Source organism: Pyrgilauda ruficollis, unplaced genomic scaffold (assembly GCF_017590135.1).
Source record: "Pyrgilauda ruficollis isolate IOZ18807 unplaced genomic scaffold, ASM1759013v1 scaffold56, whole genome shotgun sequence".
Classification (NCBI taxonomy): Eukaryota; Metazoa; Chordata; class Aves; order Passeriformes; family Passeridae; genus Pyrgilauda; species Pyrgilauda ruficollis.
In genome coordinates this window covers 2,912,718-2,934,496 of record NW_024527266.1, presented here as the reverse complement: position 1 = coordinate 2,934,496, position 21,779 = coordinate 2,912,718, and the positions used below count along the sequence as shown (strand labels likewise).

At 53.1% G+C, this 21,779-nt stretch overlaps 2 protein-coding genes across 3 annotated transcripts; one reads left to right on the top strand and one right to left on the bottom strand.

Annotated features, from left to right (window-relative positions):
• Positions 1-6,101: 6,101 nt before the first annotated feature.
• Positions 6,102-12,449, top strand: LGALS2 (galectin 2). Its single transcript, XM_041481638.1, has 4 exons — positions 6,102-6,529; positions 10,666-10,748; positions 10,960-11,119; positions 12,262-12,449. Exons 1-4 carry the CDS (start codon positions 6,524-6,526, stop codon positions 12,406-12,408), a joined length of 396 nt encoding a protein of 131 aa, XP_041337572.1. The 5' UTR covers positions 6,102-6,523; the 3' UTR covers positions 12,409-12,449.
• Positions 12,450-13,336: 887 nt separating this feature from the next.
• Positions 13,337-21,638, bottom strand: CDC42EP1 (CDC42 effector protein 1). 2 transcript variants are annotated; one of them, XM_041481636.1, is made up of 3 exons: positions 21,207-21,638; positions 16,854-17,736; positions 13,337-15,818 (listed from the first exon to the last, which is right to left on the bottom strand). In XM_041481636.1, exons 2-3 carry the CDS (start codon positions 17,296-17,298, stop codon positions 15,022-15,024), a joined length of 1,242 nt encoding a protein of 413 aa, XP_041337570.1. In that variant the 5' UTR covers positions 17,299-17,736; positions 21,207-21,638; the 3' UTR covers positions 13,337-15,021. The 2 variants fall into 2 exon arrangements, with proteins under 2 accessions (XP_041337570.1, XP_041337571.1); XM_041481637.1 differs by lacking the exon at positions 21,207-21,638 and adding an exon at positions 19,793-20,207.
• Positions 21,639-21,779: the final 141 nt, after the last annotated feature.

Here is a 21,779-nt window from a genome sequence, read left to right as displayed (position 1 = left end):
GAAGGAAGGGAAAGAGAGCCAGAGAGAACAAAGAGCTTGGCATGACTGCTGGGAATGCAAAATAAACATCCACTGTGCTCAAGTGAGGGCTTATGTACTACTGGCTACAGGGGTCAGAAACAAGAGTTTCATGGTGCAGTCCAGAGAAGGGACAGGATGCCTATATGGGACAGGGTGTCCCTTAGTGCCCAGCGTAGTGCTGGAAAGGGAGACTAGGTGTCCTGTCAATGCAAAGCAGTCACTGCCCTGCTCCCTGGAGTATCCTGTGGAGATGAAATATCTCAGGGTAGTGCTGTGGCCCAGCTCCTTCCCTGTGTCTCACTCTGAAGGTCCATAGGTATTTCTGGTGCCCTTCTGGAAAGTGGGAGAAGAGGAATTCGGAGAGTCATTTGTGTGGGCCTGATCTTTTCTTAGATCTCCTTCAGATGCCTGCAGTTCCCTCTTTAGATGCCCATTTCCTGCACTGAGTCAGTCATTTGGGGATTTGGACTCCCTTTTTTTTGGCAGCTTTTCTTTCCCATGTTCATCTGGTTTGGTTTTTACTGTTTCATTTTGCAGTGCCATCAAAGGGAGTTTGTTCAAGTTGATTTTGCAGCAATAGATAGTTTTGACTTGACAACCCCTTCCTTTGCAGACCTCAGTCATGGCCTTAGATCCAGGGTGGGTTGTCCCTTCAGATGCTCTCAAAGCTGATGTGTGGTAAGGTGGCTTGCTGCTTCCCAGTGGAGATGAAGGATACTTGGCTTTAGTGACGTGAGCATGGGAGAACAGACTTTTTTTTTTGCTCCCCTTCTTTCCAACCTATGAGCTGTTAATTCTTGTGGCTTTTCAAAACTTGCTATTTCTCCCTTAGCATTTCTTTCTCTATTTTTTTTTTCCAGTGGATGAGCCACCATTGGCATTGTGCCTCGTGCGTGTGACTCAGATGGATTCTGCTTGTCTGAAAGATTCCTGCAAGTCCTCAAGAGTTGTCCAACCTGCCTGGGCTCAGCGCAGGAAGCCGTGAGAAACACTCTGAAAGCGAGTCCTGCAGCCTCGTTGTCCCTGTGCGGGATGGAGACTTGGCAGTCACTCTCACTTCTTGGGCTTGCTGTGCTGTGGGGTTGAATCCAGGATGGCTGCTCTGTGGAGGGAGGTCCCCAAGGACCTTTTGTATAATGGTGCAATGCTGCATTTCTTTTTTGCTTATTCTAGTTCCAGCCAGCTGGTCTCATGCTGTCTCTGTTGTGGGAAATGGTCCCCTTGAAGTCAGTGAAGTTGGGCTTGGGGCATCTTGGAAGTCCCATGGCTTCCACTGCAGGAAGACTTCTGTTCTTTGAATGCCTCTGGTTTTCAGACTTAATTGGACCCACCCAAGGGCTGATTTTTTCCAGAGGCACTGAATGCCTCAGTACCTCCTGCTGATAGTAGATGGTGTGATGAGAGACCAGCGTCTTTGATACTCCAGCAGTATCAGCTAGGGGAGCACAGCTTCCTTTTAGCTTTTTGCACAGGTCTGCAAAATGGTTTGATTTTATTTGATTTGATTTTGTGGCCGTGAAAACTTGAAGATGAGAATCCAAACAGGAGGAGTTGATTTTGGATGTGAACTTGGGTGTCTGTGGCTCAATTTCCTCTTGTGAGGGAGCTGCCATCTTCTTTGCTCAATGGTAAGATAAAACTGTTATAGATTATAATCTTTTGGTGGAAGATGCAAGTGGACCATAAGACCTCATGAAGCTGATTCTTTGTGAGTGCTCTTTGGAAGATCTTTGTCCCATTAAGCTAATAATATCTCATCCAGAAGATGTGGGTAAAGCTGCATGATCCCAAAAGTCCCAGAGAGAGAGAGAGAGAGAGAGAGAGAGAGAAGCTGTGAGCTTTCTATACATCTTCTCTTTTCCAGTAGGGAAGCTTTCAACACAAGTGAATTACTATCTCCAGGCATGTTTGTGATAGCCTCTCCCACAACCAGCATTCCTGGCATGCACCTATGGGTGAAAGAATTGGAGAGACTGAGTCTGGAAATGGAACTGGGTGGCATGTCATCAGTCCTCTGACCTCCCTTCTCCACCCTCTGCCTTTGTGTTCATTCTCCTGCCAGAATCTGGACATTCTCATGTCCAGAAGACATGAGTCATCTGGCTGCTTGGGTTGATAAAAACGACCCCTTCTCAACCAACTTCCTTGCAAATGAACCACCTTTCTCCCCTTCCCTGTGCACGGCTCAGACCACACGGAAATGTTTCTACAGACTTCAGAGCTGCCTGAGACAGACATTCCGTGCAAAGGTACAAGGACATAACTTGGAAACCATCCATCAGAGCACATTTGAGGTCCCCCATGGAGATGGGAGATGCCAGCCACTGTGGCACCACCGCCCTTCTGACAGAGGAGGGAGAGAGATGGAGTTTGAGGCTGTACTTGTTCCCTGTGCTCTTGATCTGCTCCACTGCTTGACGCAGATTCCCTTTGTCACTGCTGCCCCTAGCCCTGAAGAAAGATGTGGGGTTTCCCCCACGTTTTAGTTCTTCAGCTATCTTTGTCCTTCCTTCTTTTCCCCCACATCCTAAGGAAGAGAGATTGCACCCTACAGCTGAGGAGGGGTGATGTTCATGGAGAGCCTACTGGATGCTGATGGCCTCTAATGTCTTGCCCTCCGGTTTAGATCATGGTGCTACTTCTGTAGTTTCCACAGGTGCTCTGGATGATGCACTGTGAGGGAGCTGGGGCAGGAGGGGTGGCAGGAGATTAACCTCTAGTGCTTTGTTCCCTCCCATTTTACTTGATCTGAATGTGGAGACCAGTGCTTTCTCTAGAGGAGCTATCCCACTCTGGGTAACATCTTAGGCAGGAGCTTGGTGCTCCCAGGCACTTTTTTCTTGTGCTCATCCTTGCTTTGGCTTCTCCTGCATCTCCTGGACAATTCTCTCCTGTAAACACCCTTCAGATCCACAGACCTGCTTACCCAGTTTCTTGCTTACCTCAGTGTTTGGCTGAGGTAGGTACACTTTGTTCTTTCGGTCCTCCTCTGTTAGGAAGCTGGCTGACTTTCAGAGCTCAAGGATCACTTGGGTGTAGGTTGCAGCACTCTTTGCTAGGAGACCAACCAACACCTCTTGACTAAAGGGGAAGCCAGTCCTATTCAGGAATTTCTGTACTGCCAGGTGGAGGACTGAGCATCTCCATTAGGAGGTGGTGGAAGCTTCTGCTCAGTTGTATCCTGAGCCCTGGCCTCTGAAAATCAACCCCACAGCACTCTAAGGCAGGGGTCATTTCCCCCTGGGCTTAATGAAGAGAGGAAATCAAAGCAGAAACAGGCCTTAATCACAACTGCCGTGAGGAACCGCAACCAGGGCCCAGATGAGGTCAGAGAACACAGTTTAAATCAGGTCACTGCTTGAGATTTATTGTGTGGAGTTTTTCTTTTTTCTTTACTCCTGCACTGAAATCTTTCCCCAGAGGCTATTCAAGGAAATAAATAGCCAGTGGAAAGGGACAATAGCTTGCTGTGGAGTACAAATTATATGAAGCAGTAGGAAATAATAGCAGAGTAAGCAGCTGCTACTCCGAGAAAGAATGCATGGTTGATCTCTCCAGCTCCCTTTGCCTTGAGCAGACATTGATGCCTGGTCCAAGGCACAGGCTCCCTCGGTGCCTGGAGTGTGATACGGGACAGGTACCTTATCCACGCTGCAGTGCCATTCTCCAGCGCCACTTTTTGGTGCCTAGTTAGCACCAAGCCTTTCATGAGGGTGCTAAAGGGATCTCTCCCCTCTTCTTGCAGAGCTTGGGTTGATGTGGAGGCAGTGGCACATGCATCCATGCACCCAGCATGGCTGCCTTGCCTTCCTCTGTCTTCCTGATCCCCTCTGGACTGAGCATTATCTCTGGTGGTGACCTGTGTCAGTCCTGCAGGGGACTGTTCATAGCTCACCTTGTCTACAGAGAATGTGTTGGCTGTCCTCTCCTCTGAGCCCCTTGCAGCCCTTCCTCAGAGCACTGTTGAGAGAGATGGTGGGGACGATTTTGGCATGCTGGTATGGATTCTGGGGGCTGTCTCTGCCACAAAAGGCCCTGAGAATCCTCTAACTGCTGAGTCTACTTTGGCTGGGAAGTGGGGAAGTCTGTGGTTTTCCTCAGGGCTTCACACCTTAGCTGGCTTATCTCCTGCCCAAATAAGAAAACAAAATAAATACTGCTGCCAGCAAGGATCCTGCTGAGGATCTTGGCAGCCTGCTGGGGAGGATGGCATTCAGTCTGTTCTCAACAGCTGTGTGGGTGCCCTGTGGTTGAGGTGGCAGCTCCAGGCCATGGTACATCAGGTGCTGCTGTCTGGAGGCACCCCAAGGGTCCTGAGATCCCATTGGTACTCCTGGTGGCCTGAGATCACCTCAGAACTAGCAGGAAGGCTAGGAAAGGTTGTTGACCCCAAAATCTACCATGTGGGACCTCTGCAATAGAGCTGCTCCATTTTATGGGGTGAAAGCTCTCTGCAGGGGACCTGCCCTGCCATCCTTCTGGCTGAAAGCCAACGTGCTTGCATTAGCCTCTTCCCTTCTTAAAATATGTTTGGGATTATTTTGTTTTCTCCATAGAAAATTGCAGGCCTGCCTGCTCCCTGTTGGAAGCTCACCTTGCCCTTGGGTCACATGTGGCCCCCCCCTCACACCCAATGACTACCTGTTGGGTCTTTGCTGTCCCTCTGGGAATGCAGCAAATGTTCCTCTGGTCACAGTGATGTGAACATGGGTGTCCCATATCAGTACAAGCCAACTGCCTTCTGGCCTGGGTAAAAATCTAGGGGGCCCTGGAGGGGTACTCCCAATCAGGTATCCTATTATAGGATCATCTCTCTGGGGAGTGAAGGGTTCCTGGATCCTTTGCACCAGTGGCTGCCAGCTTCCACAGCTATTGTTTATGTTTTCCTTACTGCACAGATCCTCCACCTCTTTTGCAGATGCTCTTTAGCCGGATTTCCTCTTTCTTTGGGATTTACATTCCCATGCTATCATTGTTTCCCCAGGCTTTCTGCTTTGCAGTGTCAGCAGGGAAGTGTCAACCTGCCCCTGTCACCCACCCTCCTTTCATCATCCCAATCGCCACCTCCAAAATCCTCCAACTGCAGTGGAGAATTTTGACTCTTCTGGGGTCTCTGAAGTCTCATTCCCTTCTGATGTGGGGAGCACCTACCCCTGCATGAGGGAGACCATGGCTGGAGCACAGGGCTGGTGTCTGGCCATATGGAGGCTCAGCTCTGCAGACGAAGGAAGTCGCCAGTGCTGGCAGAGTTGCTGCCTGGCTTCCCACTATTGTTCCCAGTGGCAAATAAAAGGGGGGTGAACGCCCCTGCTGAGCATTGTAGGAGGGGGGTAAATGTTATCTTGATAAAATCTCATGGCCCCTCTCTGAGCAGCTCGTGCCTCTTTCCTGCTCGCCTCCCTCTCTGTATATTCTCGCATCCCTGGTACTTGTGGCTCTGCACTCTGCACGGGGAGTTTTACTCATCCCTCAGACAGAATCACAGAATGGGTCAGGCTGGAAGGGCCCACAGGGGGTCATCTCCTCCTTGCCCAACCTCCCTGCTCAAGCAGGATCATCCCAGAGCACATTGCACAGGATTGCATACTGATGGTTCTGGAATATCTCCAGTGAGGGAGACTCCACAACCTCTCTGGGCAGTCTGTTCCAGTGTGCAGTCACTTGCACTTCCTCATGTTCAGGTGGGACTTCCTGTGTATCAGTTTCTGCCTGTTGCCTCTTGTCCTATTGCATGGCACCACTGAGAAGAGTCTGGCTCTATCATTCTGACACCCTCCCTTCAGATGCTGACAGACATTGGTGGGGTCCCCTCTCAGTTGTCTCTTCTCAAGGCTGAACAGGCCCAGCTCCTTCAGCCTTTCCTCATAAGAGAGATTCCCCAGTCCCTTCATCATCTCCAGCCCTCTGCTGGACCCACTCCAGGAGCTCCATGGCTGCCTTGTACTGCTGAGGAGCCCAGAACTGGACACAGTGAGAGGCACACGCTGCCCTCCCTCTCAGGCAGCTGTAAGGAAAGCGTTAGTAATTTGCAGTATATGCCTTAAACAAGGGCTTGGTGGTGAACTTGTTGCAGAAAAAAAGTCACGAGTGCCTATGCACAACCCATGAAGGAAGCAGGCTTTCAGTTTCGGTTCAGTTCAACTGAACCAAAACTTTTCAGGTCAAAGTTCAACTGTGGTGTGTCGGATAAGAAGTGAACTACTGTGCAAGTGCTAGAAGTGGGGTCACAAACAGGACACGTGTTTTTTGAGGTACTTGTCTCACACAACCCCCAGAACAGACCCGCAGTGAATATTGAATGAAGATCTGAGTATGCGCGATGGCAGAACCGTGCCTACTCTTGCCTCACATGCTAATGTGGAACTGAAAGTCACTTCTACCTCTGCTCTTTACCCAAATAAGGGACTGCATAAGAATTATTCAGGAAATAAAGTGAACTGGATGAGACCCCACCATCCAGAAGCCCAAGGCACAGAAGGACCAACGGGAGGCTGCTAGATCCATGGAGGTGACTACCTTCTACTTGCTCTATCTTGCTGCTTCTCCCCTTCTCTCTTTCTCTCTCCCTTTCTCTTTTCCAGTTGAGATTAATTTTGCAAAATAAAGTCGGCATCGTTGAACTGGCATTTAGGCTCCTTTCCACTTTAATTTGGGCAGGGGAATTCAACAGTGAATCATAACATTTTAATGGGCATCACCATTTTCTGACCCAAAGTGCCGTTCAACAGTTCCGAACTTTTACTGTTCTTCCCGCCTGGTGGGAGATTGACCCTTTGAGGGAGGTTGAATCTCTCAGGGAGATTGACCAAGCCTTTACTGTTACTTTTACTGTCCCTCTGTGGGTGACAGCTCTCTCCTTCCTGGCGTGCCCAGGTTGTCTCCCTCTGAAGGAGACCGAAGGAAAAGTGGTTATCAAGGGTGACCAGTGTAAAGCTGAAGTTTTACTCTCTGCTGGAGAAGTTTGGCAGTTGCCTCTCTCCTCCAGGGTTGGAATGGGCATAAACTGATTGTGATAATGTACAGGCAATAGCTGACCACATTACTAGTTTGCAGGTTGAATGAAAAATGGGATGAGGAAAAGGTAAGTTGCCCATGAAAGGTAAGAAGGTAAGTTATTTCTGCAGTTTTGGGAGGTTGTTTATCTTGCGTGCAAAAATCAAAAGCTTCCTGCCACCTGAAAAGGGTTGCAGATGTAAAATTTATGAGTTTGAAGTCAGAAAAATGAGGACATCTTAGAACAGCATTGTCTTTTGAGAAAGGGACACAGGAGAAATTGTAAAAACTAGTAGCTACTCTTTTAAATAAAAATGAGCCATTAGAAAAACTACTGTCTGCAGCTGAAATATGAGAAAAACAAATGCAGGAAAATCTAGGTAAATTACTTGATAAAATCCCACATGAATCATCCTCTAATTCAGTCCAGCACATCTATAGGGTGGTATATTGTGAGGGTCCTGAAACATGCGATGGGAACATTTGGTACAGTGATGATGATTTAGAGGCAGACTCTCACCCCACCCCAAAAGCAGTAAAAGTTCAGCCTTTAATTGAAACTGAAACTGTGGATGGGGGGGTGGAGAAACCCGCACTACTGCTCCCTGCAGAGGAAGATCGATTGCTGGAAGAACATTCTAGATGTTCAGGGGAATACAAAATGGAACACAAGTTTCCCTTTTGGGCAGAGATCAGATCTTGCTGAGTGAGGAAGAGGCAGAAAGATTCTGGTGACATAAGTATTTTTAACTACTACCCCAGGTAACTGTAACTACTCACTGAGTACCTGAGCTGCCTGCTGGGCTGGGGGCATAGACCCACAGGACACAGGAAAGCCTGCTGCTGTTTAAAACGACAGGATTCTCAGATCTGGCAGCCTCTGTGCAAAAGGCAGCGTGTATTTAAGCAAGGTATGAAAGATATCAGCGAAGGCGAGTCCTGATGGTAGCTCCTGTCAATCCAGCCCTATTAACTCCTTCCCTTCCTGGCCTTCCAGATAGGCTGAAAATATTTGTATCAAATGCCCAAGATCACATACAAATGGATGGCACCATGAATATTACTGCAGCAGTGGCACAACCACCTGTAGACCAAGTTCACATACCTACCTGGTGTGAATTCGCCCAGGAAATAGGGAATTATGGGTGCCATATGGGATGGGTTGGAGCAACCTCTGGGAAGCCATCTGAACCCCCTGGTGAGTCTGTCAAATTTATACCAGTACAGCAAAGCCAAAATCTAAACCAAGACTTGATTCAATTAACAATACCTGCTGTTGCAGGAATTGATAGGGTGGTGACGGAACTAAAGTTTTCTGTGTAACCCTTGGGAAGTGAAAGATAGTTCTGGAAAAATACATCAAATTATTGTCAGATGAATAATGCCCTGCCTTTAACCCACTGTGCACTGATTAGACAGAAACTGAGCAATTCTGTTTTATGGTTTTTCCAGGTTATAGGGATACTACATATTAGAAACTGCACCTAGAGCTGAGGGTTCTCCTATTCCAACTTGAGGTATCCACGGGGGTTTTTAGCTTTTCTGCATACTATGTTTTGGGGGTTTAAATTTGTGTATGTATCTCTAAGTTTTGTTTCCAAATTTAACCAAGTAATGAAGGTTAACAAGTATGGCATTTATAAACTGTGTTGGAAAGATATGCCTTGGTTTAATATGTGTATACTTAATGAAAATAAGCAATTACTGCTTGTTTGCTTTTGCCTAAGTCTATAGAAGACCCCCTCCTCATGGGTATATTTACTAAGCCTGGAATACCCAGGATACAGTTCAGACAGCAAATCCTTACTCCCCAGATAAAAAGCGAGTTACTGTGCAATTTAGCCAGCCATTCAATTTTGCTCCAATATTTGAGAAGGGGACCCTGGGCTCTGTGTTATCTATCCCTGGGGTGGCTGCAGGGCAGCAGTGTGACGTGAAGGTGTGTACAGGTGTGCTGTGGACACAGCAGTGTGGTGGGAAAGAGACCCAATGCCAGAAAACACCATCCCCCGCACTGGTTCCTGCTGGTTCCATGCTCAGCCCATGAAGGTTTCACAACAGTTTCAGCATCCTCCACAGCAAACAAATTTCCCAAGCCTGCTGGACTTTATGACCCCTTGCTTGTGGGAAACACCTCCAGGGAAGGAGTGCTTATCAGGACTTCTCCTTTCTTCAGGATGTTTCAGGGAAGGGTAGAAGCTGCCTACCAGGTGTCTGTGCAGCAGCAGGAGCACTCAGGTGCTCTCTGTAGGGCTTGGGAGGGGGACTGAGGGATGAATGGTTTCCTGAGCCTTCAGTCCTCCTCTGTCTCCCTTTTCCACTTGACTTTTGGAGTCTTACAAATCAGGAGCACTGTTTACTGACTTACATCATAGCTCTTACCTGGGAAGAAGACAGCAGGGGTGATACTCTCCTGTGAGGACAACATTCCTAATCTAAAGGTTAGGCAGGATGGGACTATTGAACCTGAAGTGGCCTGGTGTGTGGCTCCTCAGGCTAAAAGGTTTGGGTCTAGATGGGACTTGGACTGGAGGCTGCAGAGAGCTGCCACATATGGGTACTGCAGTCCACACAGCTGAATCTGGAGCCACAAGAAGGGAAGGAGCTTGGATGCCACTGTGTCACTCCTGCAAAGTTCACTCCATAACTCATACCATCTAGAGGGAATGTGTTGGTTGTCCTCTCCTCCAAGCCCCTTTGAACCCTTCCTTGCAACACTGTGGGGAAGGATGGTGGAGACCATTTTTGCCTGCTGGTATGGATTTTGGAGCTGCCCCTTGCCACACAAGGAAGGAGCTGGGAGGTTCTTTTGGGTGAGCTGTTACACACAGGAAAGAAGTGAACAAGCTGGTCACACTTCCTTGGCCAGCTGGGAAGATGTTTGTCCTATCTCATGTCTACAGCAGCACGCCTAAGGGCTGTGTTTCGTAGTTCCTCCACTGGGAGCCCACCAAGGAGGCTGGGACTTGCTTTTATTTCCTGGAATCCCTAGTAAGAAGTGCACATATGGAAGTTTTTTCCTAGGATCAAAGTCTTCTGGCTTAATAGCAGCCGTTGGAGCTTTGCAGAGGCAGGAGTCATGTTAATGTGTAAGCCACAGGGAAGTTTAGAGCTGTAAGGTCCTATGTGCAAAGCATTTCTGAGCTAAACTGCTGGTGTCACCCCGCCTGGTTGCTCTGCCCTCTGAGGAAAATGACTGTAAGGGCTGCTGCTCCTGTCCTCTGTCACCCAGGGTCCTCAGCTCACCTAGGCTGGATGAGACTGGCAAGTCATAGCCACTCTCACCACTTGCATTTCTTGGAGAGCATCGACTTTCCACCAAACCCTGGACAGCATCCCTCTGCTTTAACCCTCTTTCTGTCTCTGCTGTCCTGCTTTCTCTTCCTTCTGCTGAGGACAAGCCAGTTTTCTCTTCCTCTCTCTCTGATGTCTCTTCTCTCTTGCGGGTTTCAGTCAGCCCACTCTTCTCTCACTGAATGAGAAGTTCACACAAGCTTGCAGCATGGAGGGTTTTGTCATGAGAGGAGCACCGGCTGAGAGCAATATATGTTCTCCTGGCTGGGATGCCCCCAAGCAGCACCCTCTGAATTGCAGTGGCAAGTCAGGAGGAATGGCTGAAGGAGCCCCACAGACTATTTTTCTCTGCCTTAGGGAAATATTGAAATCTTAAACCTGAATATGAAGCCTGGGAACACCCTGAAGGTGAAGGGCAAAATATCTGCTGATACTGTTGGGTAAGTACAAAGAAACCACCTTGGCGTGCCAGGGTTGAAGGTGGGCTATGGAGGAAGGTGGTTTTCCAAGGTTGCCAGATACAAAATAGAACATTGTTATGCCACCGGTAACACTGATGGAGGAACTGGGTTCAGAGATGTGTGTTGGATCTCAAGTCTTCCAAGACCCTCTCCTGTCCATGCATATGACTTTCCTCATGCTCATTTATAGCTTCAGCATCAATCTTGGCTGCAGCTCAAGAGATCTGGCATTTCACTTCAATCCCCGCTTCAATGAGTCTGTCATCGTCTGTAACTCCAAGTGCTCCGATTCCTGGCAGACGGAGCATCGTGACCGCCACCTCCCTTTCTTCAGGGGCTGCACTGTCAAGGTGAGGGTGCCAGCATGGCCTTATGGGGTGTGTGTGGTGTGGGGGGTATGGGGTGTGAGGGGAAGGCCCTGGTTAGCAGATTCCCATACCATGGTTTTCCCAGTCCCACCCAATACCTCCTGCTCCCTCACCATGGCCTCTCTTCTGGGTTTTTGGTCCTGATTGCCATTTCCACTCCTCTTTCAAAACTGCAATGATGTTTCTGGGAATTTTAAGTGAGTTGTGTCTGTCTCATGCTTTGTAAGTACTTCCTGGCCCCTCCATCTGCCCAGCAGGTGAGTGTACCTGGGGCATGTATGAAAGTAAAGGCAGTCTCCAAGAAGCAGGGTTTTGCTGCTGTTAACCTTCTTTCTCTCCCTCCTTCCTATGTAAACACAGGCTTTAAGGCAACCCCGAGTTTGGAGCAATGTCCAAAAGCCTCTCCCTGAACTCTTCTGTCCTAATTACTCCTGGATCCATGCTGCCAATCTGTCCTTTCTCTCTTCCTGCCAGGGATGCTGTCCTAGTTGCTGCCTCACCTTATCTGATGTCCCAAATCACTAACAGATCTGCATTTAGGAGTAGTCCAGTTGCTATAGCTGTGGAGAGAAAGCTTGTTTCCTCAGACAGAACTAGCTCTTGGAGAAGGGGTAGTGAGGTGACAGCTTTGGGGAACATTGCCTTTAGTTTTCAATTACCAGTGATGCATTCTTGTCCTGTCTGCTTGTGCATGTTTATCAGCAAAGCTCCTTTCTCTGAGTCCTGGTGAGCTGCTGAGCATTGGGGGGGTCAGGTTTATTCTGCCCTGTTCAAAGGAGAACGATGGCGTACACATTCCATATGCTCTGTGAATACATGTAAAGACATACCTGGGTTTAGCTGCTCTGAGTTTACAGTCTGAGTAGCTGAAACAGCCTCAGGAGAGATCCTGTTCCCAGTCATAGGATCCTGTTCCCAGTCATAGTCTGTATTCTTGCTTAGACCCTTGATATCAACTGCTCACTTCCTGAATCACCCTCACCTCAACCCGCAGCACCTTGCTTAAGGTTGTAGAGGACAGGTCTGAGCCTCTTATGTAACAGTCAGGCCTTTTGCCTAAATGCTGAGCTCTGAATACCCTCCTTGCCCCCAATTCCTGCCCTTCTTTCTCTTTTTTCTCCCAGTTCTTCATTGAAATGCTGTCAGACAAATTCCGTGTGAAACTGCCGGATGGTCACGAAGTGTGCTTCCCCAACCGGCACGGCTACCGCAATATCAACTACATAAGCATCATGGGAGGCCTCAAGATCATCTCCTTCAAGCTGAGCTGATGGGCACTGCTTCCTAGCTCTAATAAAAACCCAAGCCAGTGGAAGACTGCTTGTTCCAGCTGCTTTGTCTTCTGTGAGAGCTGTGCGTCCCTGTCCAAGCCCCTGACAAAGCCCAAGGTTCTCCCACCAATAGGAAAGAAGGCATTGTTGGACAATGCCAGGTACCCTCCAGGTCAGAACAGGCTGTGGGGTTGAAGGGGTTGCAGGTAGGCCAAAGCAGACTGTAGGTGGGGTCCAGGATGAGGACACTCTATGATTGCTGGGGAAATGGTTGTGTAATCTTTTCACAAAGCTCCATCACTTCCTGCAGCCCAGCTTTCCGGAAGGGGAGATGGTGAAATGGGAAGGAAGGCATAAATGTAAATGAAGGGCATTTGATGTGGCATTAGGTGCTACAAAAGTGCATCATTATAAGGTGGCATAGGTGACAGCACAGGTGTGCCCCCAGCCAGCATTCCTGCCATAGATAAGGGATTGTCTCCAACTTTCCCTTCCAGCTCACCTCACTTATCTGCTGGCACATTCCAGTCAGGTTAGCCATTACTCTGACATTCCCACAGATGATCCTACTCATCGAAAATGAGGCAGTGGGATTTGGGCTGAGCTATGTGCCTCAGTACCTCCTTGCACAGGACTACAGGCAAATAGTCCCAATTATGACATGCTGCTGCTCTAATTGAAAAATATCTCACCAGCCCAAAAGTGAGACTGATGTGTGACAGCAAACATTGGGACACTTCAGGCTGGGTGGGAGGAGGGCAGAGTAGAAGAGCATCTTACAGAGAGCCTGGTCCAAGGCAAGGTGTCAGTGTCCTTGCCCTCCCTCTCCACTTCCTCACTGCCTCAGATGGAGGGATTGGTGGCTGGGGCTCCAGCAGCCATAGCAAGGAAGACAATCAGGTCACAGCAGCCAAGGGGACGCACCAGAGAAGTTAGTATCAAAACTGTTTTAATGAGGACAATAATAAGTGCATGGGATACAGAAGAGAGGCAGAAAGGATAATTCCACAGATATGGGTCTTTGGTCTTGTGTTATGGTCCGGGAAGCAGAGGGCAGAGGAGAGCTCATCCTGAGAGCCCAGGTCCCCACCCTGGAAGGTGCAAGGGAGAATAAGGCTGATCCTGCTGGCTGCCAGTGGCCAGACCTGGGGACTTCCTGAAGCTGGTGCCTGCCCTGGTTTGCTGCTGCTGGCTGGCATGGGGCAGCCCCTTGGGGAGGCTGGGGAACATGGGCTTGCCCTTAACCTTGGTGGTCTGGCTGCAAGTGGCACTTCCATGTGCAGCACGTGCGCACCCTGCAGCTCTTTATCCCGCTCTGAAGAGCTTCCTGGCAGAAGCAGCTGCGTGGCGGGTGAGCTGCGTGGGAGCAGAGTCCTGCAGCCATGGCCCAGCATCTCCTCCCACTGCACACGCCCTCCTGTCCCAGAGAACAAGGGGGGTCCTGTGAGGGTCCCTCCGCTGACCTCAGCCCCCGAGCACGCCGGCTCCACACCACGGCACAAAGGCGCTTCTATGAGGGCTGGTTTGCACACGGGCCAGCGTGGGGGACAGCTCATTCCAGGGCGGCTGTGTCACCAGGGCCACTCGGCAAGGGACATCAGCCATTACCCTCGGGAAGGGGTGTGCTGCAAAGAGGGGTGTGTGTGTGGGGAATGGGCAGGGAGACAAGGATGGAGACACAAACTGTGCCACCACCACGAGGATGGTGGCACAAACTGAGTGGCTGCAGAGCAATCTCCTTGTTCTGAGGCAGGGGGAAAATAAAGGAATCAGTGACAATATCTTTTAGGGCCTGTACTGCAGAATTTGGTGACCTGACAACCTGCCTTTGCCACCAGTCAGCCAAGAAGTTTCTCCCCTCTCAATTGCTGAGGGGAGTGGGGGTCAGGAAGGAAGCAGTCCTAAGCGGTGCCCAGCAGCAGGAGGCAAGTGAAAACATTCCTGATTATTTCTGTGCGTGCTGTCACCTCCTGAACACCGAGCACGCAGCTTTTTGGGGAGGGCAGGGGAAAAGAGAAAGCTCAGCTCTGTGGGGTTTGCCTGCCCTTGGGACCCCAGCTGACATTCCCCTGTTGATAGATGTGCTATTCTGAAGGGTCTTGCACCAGCTGGAGCTGGGGAAACCCCATCCCCTAAGTGCCAGAGCTATCAGTGGGAATATCTCTGGGGAGGCATGCGTGCCATTGCAGAGGATGGTTGTGGACATCAGTGGAAGGATGGAGTATTTCCCCAGACATGCTGGTGGAGCTAGGCTAAAGGTTGAGAGAGAGGGTTCTGGGGAGAATGGGATGGGCTAGGAAGGATTGGGGGTTCCTTTGGCACATGGGAATGTTCCTTTGATGTCTAATGGCCATGAGGCTGGAGAAGGGGTGCTATGCCTGGCTCTGTGGAGCGCACTGGCCCTCTGCAGCAGCCTGGCCCAGCCCCAGGGGGCCCCCCAGGACATGGGCTCTCCTCCTTCCCTCCCCGGCCTGCCCAGTGCCCCCACTTGGCAAGGAGGTCACCCACTGGGTCTGCTGGTGACACCGGCACCAGCGGGCGGGGCACAGGGAGGAGGGCAAAGACCCTGGCACCAGTGTCTCTGGTGGGGCCTCTGATGGGCAGGATGGCTGTTCACACCTTGACTTCATCGTCCTCTTCCTCCTCCTCATCGGCATACTCGAAGGAATTGCTGCGGCCCCCTCGGGCACCGCTGTAGCTTTCCTGCAGGCTGGAGAGCTTGGTCTCCTCCTCCTCCTCTCCTTGGCTCCAGCTGGCCTCAGGGGACCGGCTCTCCCTTGTCACTTGTGACCCCCACAAGCTGCTGCTGGGGCTCTCCCACGGGGCCTGTGTCCGGGCCTGCCGGGGACCCTCACCCTTCTCCGAGCTCCGTGGGGTGCTGGTCCCACCGTAGTGGCGGGCCAGGACCTGGGTTGCTCGGTCGAATTCTCCAGCCTCAATGGTGCAGTCGTTCCAGTGGCCTTGCCACGGGGACCCTCTGGACACCGCCCCTGGCCCCGAAGCCCAGACAGAGTTCGCTCCAGCGCCTTCAATGGCACGTGCCTCTCCGTTGGCATGGACCGACAGGCCTGGCAGTGAGCTGGCCCCTGACACGTTGCTCTGCCTGGAGTGGTCCCAGAAGCTGGATGCTGCCTTGTCCTCTTCCTGGGATGCACGCACTGCTGCAGGGACCCTGTCCTTGGTCCCCTCTTCACACAGGAGGTGTGGGCCATCCTCCCCCACCTCGCTGCCATTGGTTTCAGAGAAGCTCATCATCTGGAGGAGCTCACTCATCAGGGAGGGCCCCAGGTCTAGGCGGAAGGACAGCAGGGAGTCGGAGCGATCCAGCTCATCTTCCCCAGGACAGGTGCTCTCTTGGGCCTTTTCCAAGCGAGGGACACGAGGGATGGTGCAAAATCCAGACTCCAGCCCTGTGAGGCAGAAGGTATGGCTGGTGAGGGAACAAGCCTGACTTACTTCTGCAGGGGAAAAGGGACACTGCTGACAAAGTGGCTCAAGTCATGCTCCTGTCAGTGGCACTGGCCTCTAAAGGACAGGTCAGTGTCTCTGTGGACATCCCCAAAGCCCATTGTTACAGCAGAGGGTCTCCAGGTGGGCTCTGGGCTCGGTAAGATGGCAGTGGGGGCTGAGCCAGGCAGGTGAGACCAGGAGATGGCAGCATTGCCTCAGCCTGCCTTTCCCTTGGAGCCCGGCCAGCTCCCCCGGCTGCTGCAGGCACCCCAGATACAACCCCCACCCTGAGACCTCCTGCTCCAGACCTCCCTCCCTGGGGAAAAGCTGAGCACAGCCCAGTGCTGTGAGGCTGGAGAGGAGCTACACAGATGTCCTGTCCCGTCCTTCCCACAACCCTTCCCCAAAGGGCACCCTGGCTGGCAGGGAGGGATGTGGACACGATGGAGAAGGGTGGATGGAATCCCTAAGGAGCAGCACATGGAGATGTAGAGGTTGGCACAGCTAAGGGCAGGGTTAGACCACCTGTGTGGGGGTGGGGAAGGACATGCTGTGGGTCCCCTTGACCTCACAACCTTGGAGTGGGAATTGCTCCACTGTCCCAGCACCTTTTTGGCTTCCTCAGGGAAGCTGCTCAAGTGAAAGGTGTAGGGCTGAGGGTAGATGGGGGGTGCTCCCTTACAGCTACTGCACACAGGCTGCCAGCTGCCTGGGGCTACAGGAGAGGGGCAGAAACAGAGAAACCATCCCTTCCCCGCTTTGAGGGACACCCTGCGAGGAGACCTTCCAAGGGCAGGAGCAAGGACCATGGTTCAGTGCCAGGTTAGGTTTATCTGCTTGGAGGGATTGTCAAGACCGGGCAGTCTTAAATATCCCATCTCTCCTTCAAACCCTAAGTATCTCACTGGAGAGGAAACTGAGGCTGGAGCAATGGAGAAGGGCTGCAGAGGATGCTCAGTGCCTGGGCACCCGCCTCTGCCTCGCGCTTCACTCACCGTAGGCCTGGTGTGTTTTGGAGAAGCTGTTGGAGGCACTTTTGAAGGAGAACTTGCTGGTCAGGCCCCGGCCGCCGCTGTCCCCATCATACATGGCCTCATTGAGCTGCGGCAGCGAGACGGCGTTCTTGATGATGGGCGAGACGGCCGGGGGCGCGGGCGAGGCCCCCACCTGGCCCCCGCTGCCCCGTCTCTTCAGCGGGCTCCGGCGGACGTGCCGCAGCGTCCGGGCGAAGAAGTTGTTGGGTTTGGCCGTGTCGGCCCCGCCGTGGTTGCTAAGGAAAGAGGTGTCCCCGAAGACGTCCCCTCCGCGCCCCACATGCATGGTGTGCCGGAAGTCGCCCAGCGGCGGGCTGATCATGTCCGGCGTCAGCTCCGACTTCAGCCGCCGCTTGCCGTGGGAGCCTGACACCCAGCTCAGCACCGGCAGCTTCCCCAGGCTCATGTTGCACCCTTCGCCCTGCCTTTGAAAAAGCTCCAAAAATCAGCCCTCACCAGGCTTCCGGCACTGGGGGGGTCTGTCACATCCCCAGCCTCCCCACTACTTCTGCTCCGATGCTCTTGGGGTGACAGTGCATGTCGCTTCGGCTTTCGGCAGTTTCCCGCTTCCCTGCACTACGTCGTGCTCATGAAATCACCCCCAGAGCGTACGTCCTCAGTGGTGAGGACAGTGGTGGCACGCAGATGTCCCCAGGGGGTGTCTGGGTCACCCCCGTTCTGCAGAGGTCACCGGAAGCTGTGTCTGGTCGTGGACTTAGAGGTTAATCCACTGTCTTCTTCTGCTGCTGGGTGAGTGGGAGCCAGTCACGGATGGGGCAGCAGGCAACGAAGAGAGCTTCAGGTGGACCGGCAGGGCAAGAGCATCGGTCCCCTTATTGGCCACCTAAACAAGGCAAGAGGAACAGTGAAGCCCTTGGACAGGATTTTCCCAATCCCACTGGCTGTATCCACAGAGCTGCCTGAGGAGGTTGAAGGCGGTGCATAAGGCAGTGGCGAGCTTGCTACTGGCTGCCCCTTTATCTGGCCCTTCTCCTGGGGAGGAATAAAAAGGCTTTCCTCCAAAAACATGTGTCTCCCTCACCTTGCTGACCTACCTCAATAGGCGTTAGTTTCCCGCCTGCAAAGCAGCTTTGCCAGACCCACGCCACAACACAGGCTGAGGATTTCCCTCCGAGGCAGAACCTCCTCCCAGAGCAATGCCCTGCTTGGCTGCCCCAGCTCCTGGGGCGAGAAACCTCTCCCTCCTTTTTGCTATTCAGATGAACCCTTGAGGAGAGGGTGAGGCCTGGGGCCCATGTGCTTCTCAGGGAGGAGTGGTGGGAAGCAAAAAGGCAATATTTGTATATTGCTTTGTTTGTCCTTCACTGGCTGGGTCCCGTGTGCTGGGCAGACATGTTGGAGAAGCATGGGAGTTGGCAGTGTGGGGAGGGCAGCTGCTCTGGAGACGGGAAACTGAGGCACGGCGAGGGAGGTAATTGCCTGAGGCTGGAGGAGAAAGTGGGGTCCCTCCACTCAGGCAGGGACTCCCAGAGGCACTGAGGGGCAGGCAGGAAGCAGCAGCTGGATGCACGGCAGGGTGATGACCTCCCAGTCAGCGGGGAGGACTCTCGGATCAGCAGATCCCCTGCTGGTGTGCATAGCAAGTAGGAGAGGGTGGGTTGGGGAAAGGAGAGGATTCGGTGCCTCTCAGAGTGTCCGTGGCCTGGGCAGCCAGCTGGGGACGTACCCTTCCCTGGGCTCAGTTCTGTGGCATCAGGACAGAGCCGAGTCCTGCAGCAGGGCTGGCTGTGGAGGACAGCATGCCAAGAGGTGACGCAGGAGCCTCACATCTCCATGTGCTGGGACCCCCACTGCTGCATGGCTTCCCCTGCCTTCCCCATGCCTCTCCTGCTTCTCCATGCATCGCCTTGGAGCAGACAGGCAGTGCCAGGATGGCAAAGGCTCTGGAGAAGGGGAGTCCTGGACATGAAATTGCTTTCCTGGCTGACTAGATGCATTTTTGCTTTGCCCTGGCCGTGTTTGCTCACCCGGGGCCTCTCTTATCTGCCAGGGGTTAATGACTGGGGAAGGGAAAACAAACCTCCCCCAGCAGCGCCCAGCACCATTGGCTGCCTCCTCAGGGTGGCAGTGGCCTCCTGGGGTGGCAGTGGCTGGTGGCAGCAGGGACAGAATGGTGGCAGGTTGGGTTCCTGCTGGCCCCCAGCTCATGCAGCTCATGTCTTCCTCCTGCCCACAGAGGCCAGGCAGGGCTGCCTTGCAGCCAGGACAGACCAGGCACGTGGCAGATTTGGGGTGAGGGGATAACTGGGGAGCTATTTCCTTTCCGTGGCAGAAGCCCACCCATAGCCATTGGGTCAGGGCTCTCCTGGAGTGCAAAGGAAACTACTGGGCTGGTCCCTGCAGCACAACCGGGCTCTTGGGACCACAGGGAGAGAGATGCAACTGCATTTCTGAGCTGTCCCCAGGTATTCCAAGGAAAGCACATGACTCTGGGAGAGGGGATTAGCTGAGCTACAGCACTCAAGTTTTCCCTTTCCTCTGCACATTGGAGCCCCTGAGAAACCCAGAGTGGGGACTGTCCCCTTTAGCATGCACTGCACCAGCCACGGCTACTCCTACCCCCACCCCAGATCCCCCCACAACACAGCTGTCCACAGCCACCCCTACGGGGGACGCCACACCTTGGGATGGGGTGGGGAGGCAAGGAAAAGGGGGAATGTGGGAGGAGAGCATCCCCTTGTTCCCCATCTGGACAACTATTGAGTGAGGGAGTGGGGTGGAGGAAAGTGTTCCTTGTCTCTTGGTCACCACAGGGAAGCAAGGCAGCAACTCCTGGCCCCTGGCTCTCCTTGCCTGCTGGCAGGCAGCAAGCGCTGGGAAGAGGAGGGAGGGAGAGAGTGAGGGAGGGAGGGAGTGAAGCAGCTGGTGCCCAACCCTACCTGGATGGCAGGTTTCTGGCAGGCCTGTTGGGCTTTTCCTCCTTCCAATCTCTCCCCTTTCTCTTCTTTCCTTCTGCCCCTGGTGTGGCTCCCTGCCTCCCCTGAGCCCTCCCCGTTACCCGAACAGACTCCTCCAGGCCAGGGAAACTCGTGATTCTGCGGGCAAAGGGTGACCTGTGTGCTGTCCTTTCCTCCACTGGGCAAAGGGACCCCTCTGCGTGGCCACCTCTCTGTCCGGGTGCCACCGCTTCCATCTGGCAGCCCTTGGTGCTCACCAGCTCCTGGCACAGCAAGCTCACAGCCCACCACGACCTCCCCTTCCCTGGCATACCCTCTCTGGCTCCCTTCTTGCCTCCTCTGGGAAGCCCCCTGCCTTCCAAGACCCACTGCCAGCACCTCCTCCTCCTCCTCCCAGCCTGGCCTCCCCCGTTTCCCCCCGAGTTCAGCTGGTTACCACTGGTTTTCCACTAGCTGGGAATGGCCAGAGCTGTTCTGCTTGCTGGGAAGAGCGGAAACCAGAAAGGGGGGGAAAATAATCCAGATGTCTAGTTGGAAGGAGCTGCTGAAAGCAGCCTCTTCCCTCCCCCAAAGGGGACATACTGCAAAAGAGAGGGAGAAATTTGGGGTGGTCTCAACAGCAGGAAGAGCGGGTGGAAATGGCTGTGGGTGGCCAGGAAGGCTTTCCCAGCCTTCCTGAGTGATGAGAAACCTCCCTTTCCCCGAAGGAAGGGAGGCAGAGTTCCCCTGTTGGGTGACTGCTTTGGGATGAGGAAAGGCAGCAGGGACAGGCTTTTGGCGAAGGGGGAAAGGGGCTTGGCTGGCTGGGTTGGGGCTCTTTCAGCCTCCCTGGAGCAGTGCCGGGCAGTAGGCAGACGCCTAAATCTGACTCCTGTGCTGCTGGCTGCTATATATACACAGTGATATCTCTGTATAACAAGGATATTTTTCCAAGCAGACATTCTGGGACATAGAGGGAGGCCGGAGCTATGGAGGTGGGCAGTTTCCAGCCATCCCCTCCCTGCCCGCTTGTGAAAAAGGGCCCCCTTTCTTCCTCCACACCCCTAAAATCGAGGTGCCGAGAGCCTGTGGGGCTGTGAGGGGTATCCAGAGCTAGGTCTGGGAGACAGGCGTCCTGCCTTCCCCCATCAGTGGGACCCTCTTCCCACTCCCTTTCCTTCCCGCCTCTGCCCCCGTCCCGTGTCCCCTCTCCTCGCTCCCAGTTTCCTGTTGCATTCCTGCTTTCTGCTCCCTTTATTTTTACCATCCTTCCCGTCTCTATCGCCTTGCCACCCCTCCCGCTTCTCCCCTCTCCAAACACCCTCTCCAAACACCCCCTCCACCCTTTTCCTTCTTGTCCCAACACCCCCCTGCCCCCAGCTCTACAAACTGATGAATCAAAACTTTCAGGATTTACCTCTTTCCAACCAGGGCTATTATTTTTTCCCCGTCCTCCAGACGAAAAGTTGCGAGACACTCTCCGCAGGCCCCTGTAACTTGTTCCAAGGATTACCGGTGCTGTGTTCCGGAGTGGAGTGGGGGAGAAAGGGGGGGCCCTGCCCCCTCCTTTTCCCACGGCTGTCCCCCCAAGGCTGGCTCTCCCAGGCTGACGCCCTGATGCCACGGGAGAGAGGGAGCGAAGCTGGCGGGGAGGGGACGTGGGAAGGAGGAGGGCGGGCTGCAGCACTGCCGAGCCAATCCTCGACTCGGCAAGGAGACCAGAGAAAATGAGATTTATTCCAACTATCCAGGACAGAAAACTTCAGGAACTTCTCTGCCGCTCCCCTCCTCCTCCCCGCTTCCCCGGTGCCATTTCCCGTCTGCCGGCATTGGCTGCCTCCCGCTCCCGGGTGCCGGCTCCGGTGGGTTTGGGGGAAGGGGAAGGCCAGGTTGCTGTCTAAGCCGGTTAGAGGAGCCCGGCTGCAGGGCAAAGGAAAGGGGCTTGAACCGTGTGTGTGTGTGTGTGTGTGTGTGTGTGTGTGTGTGTGTG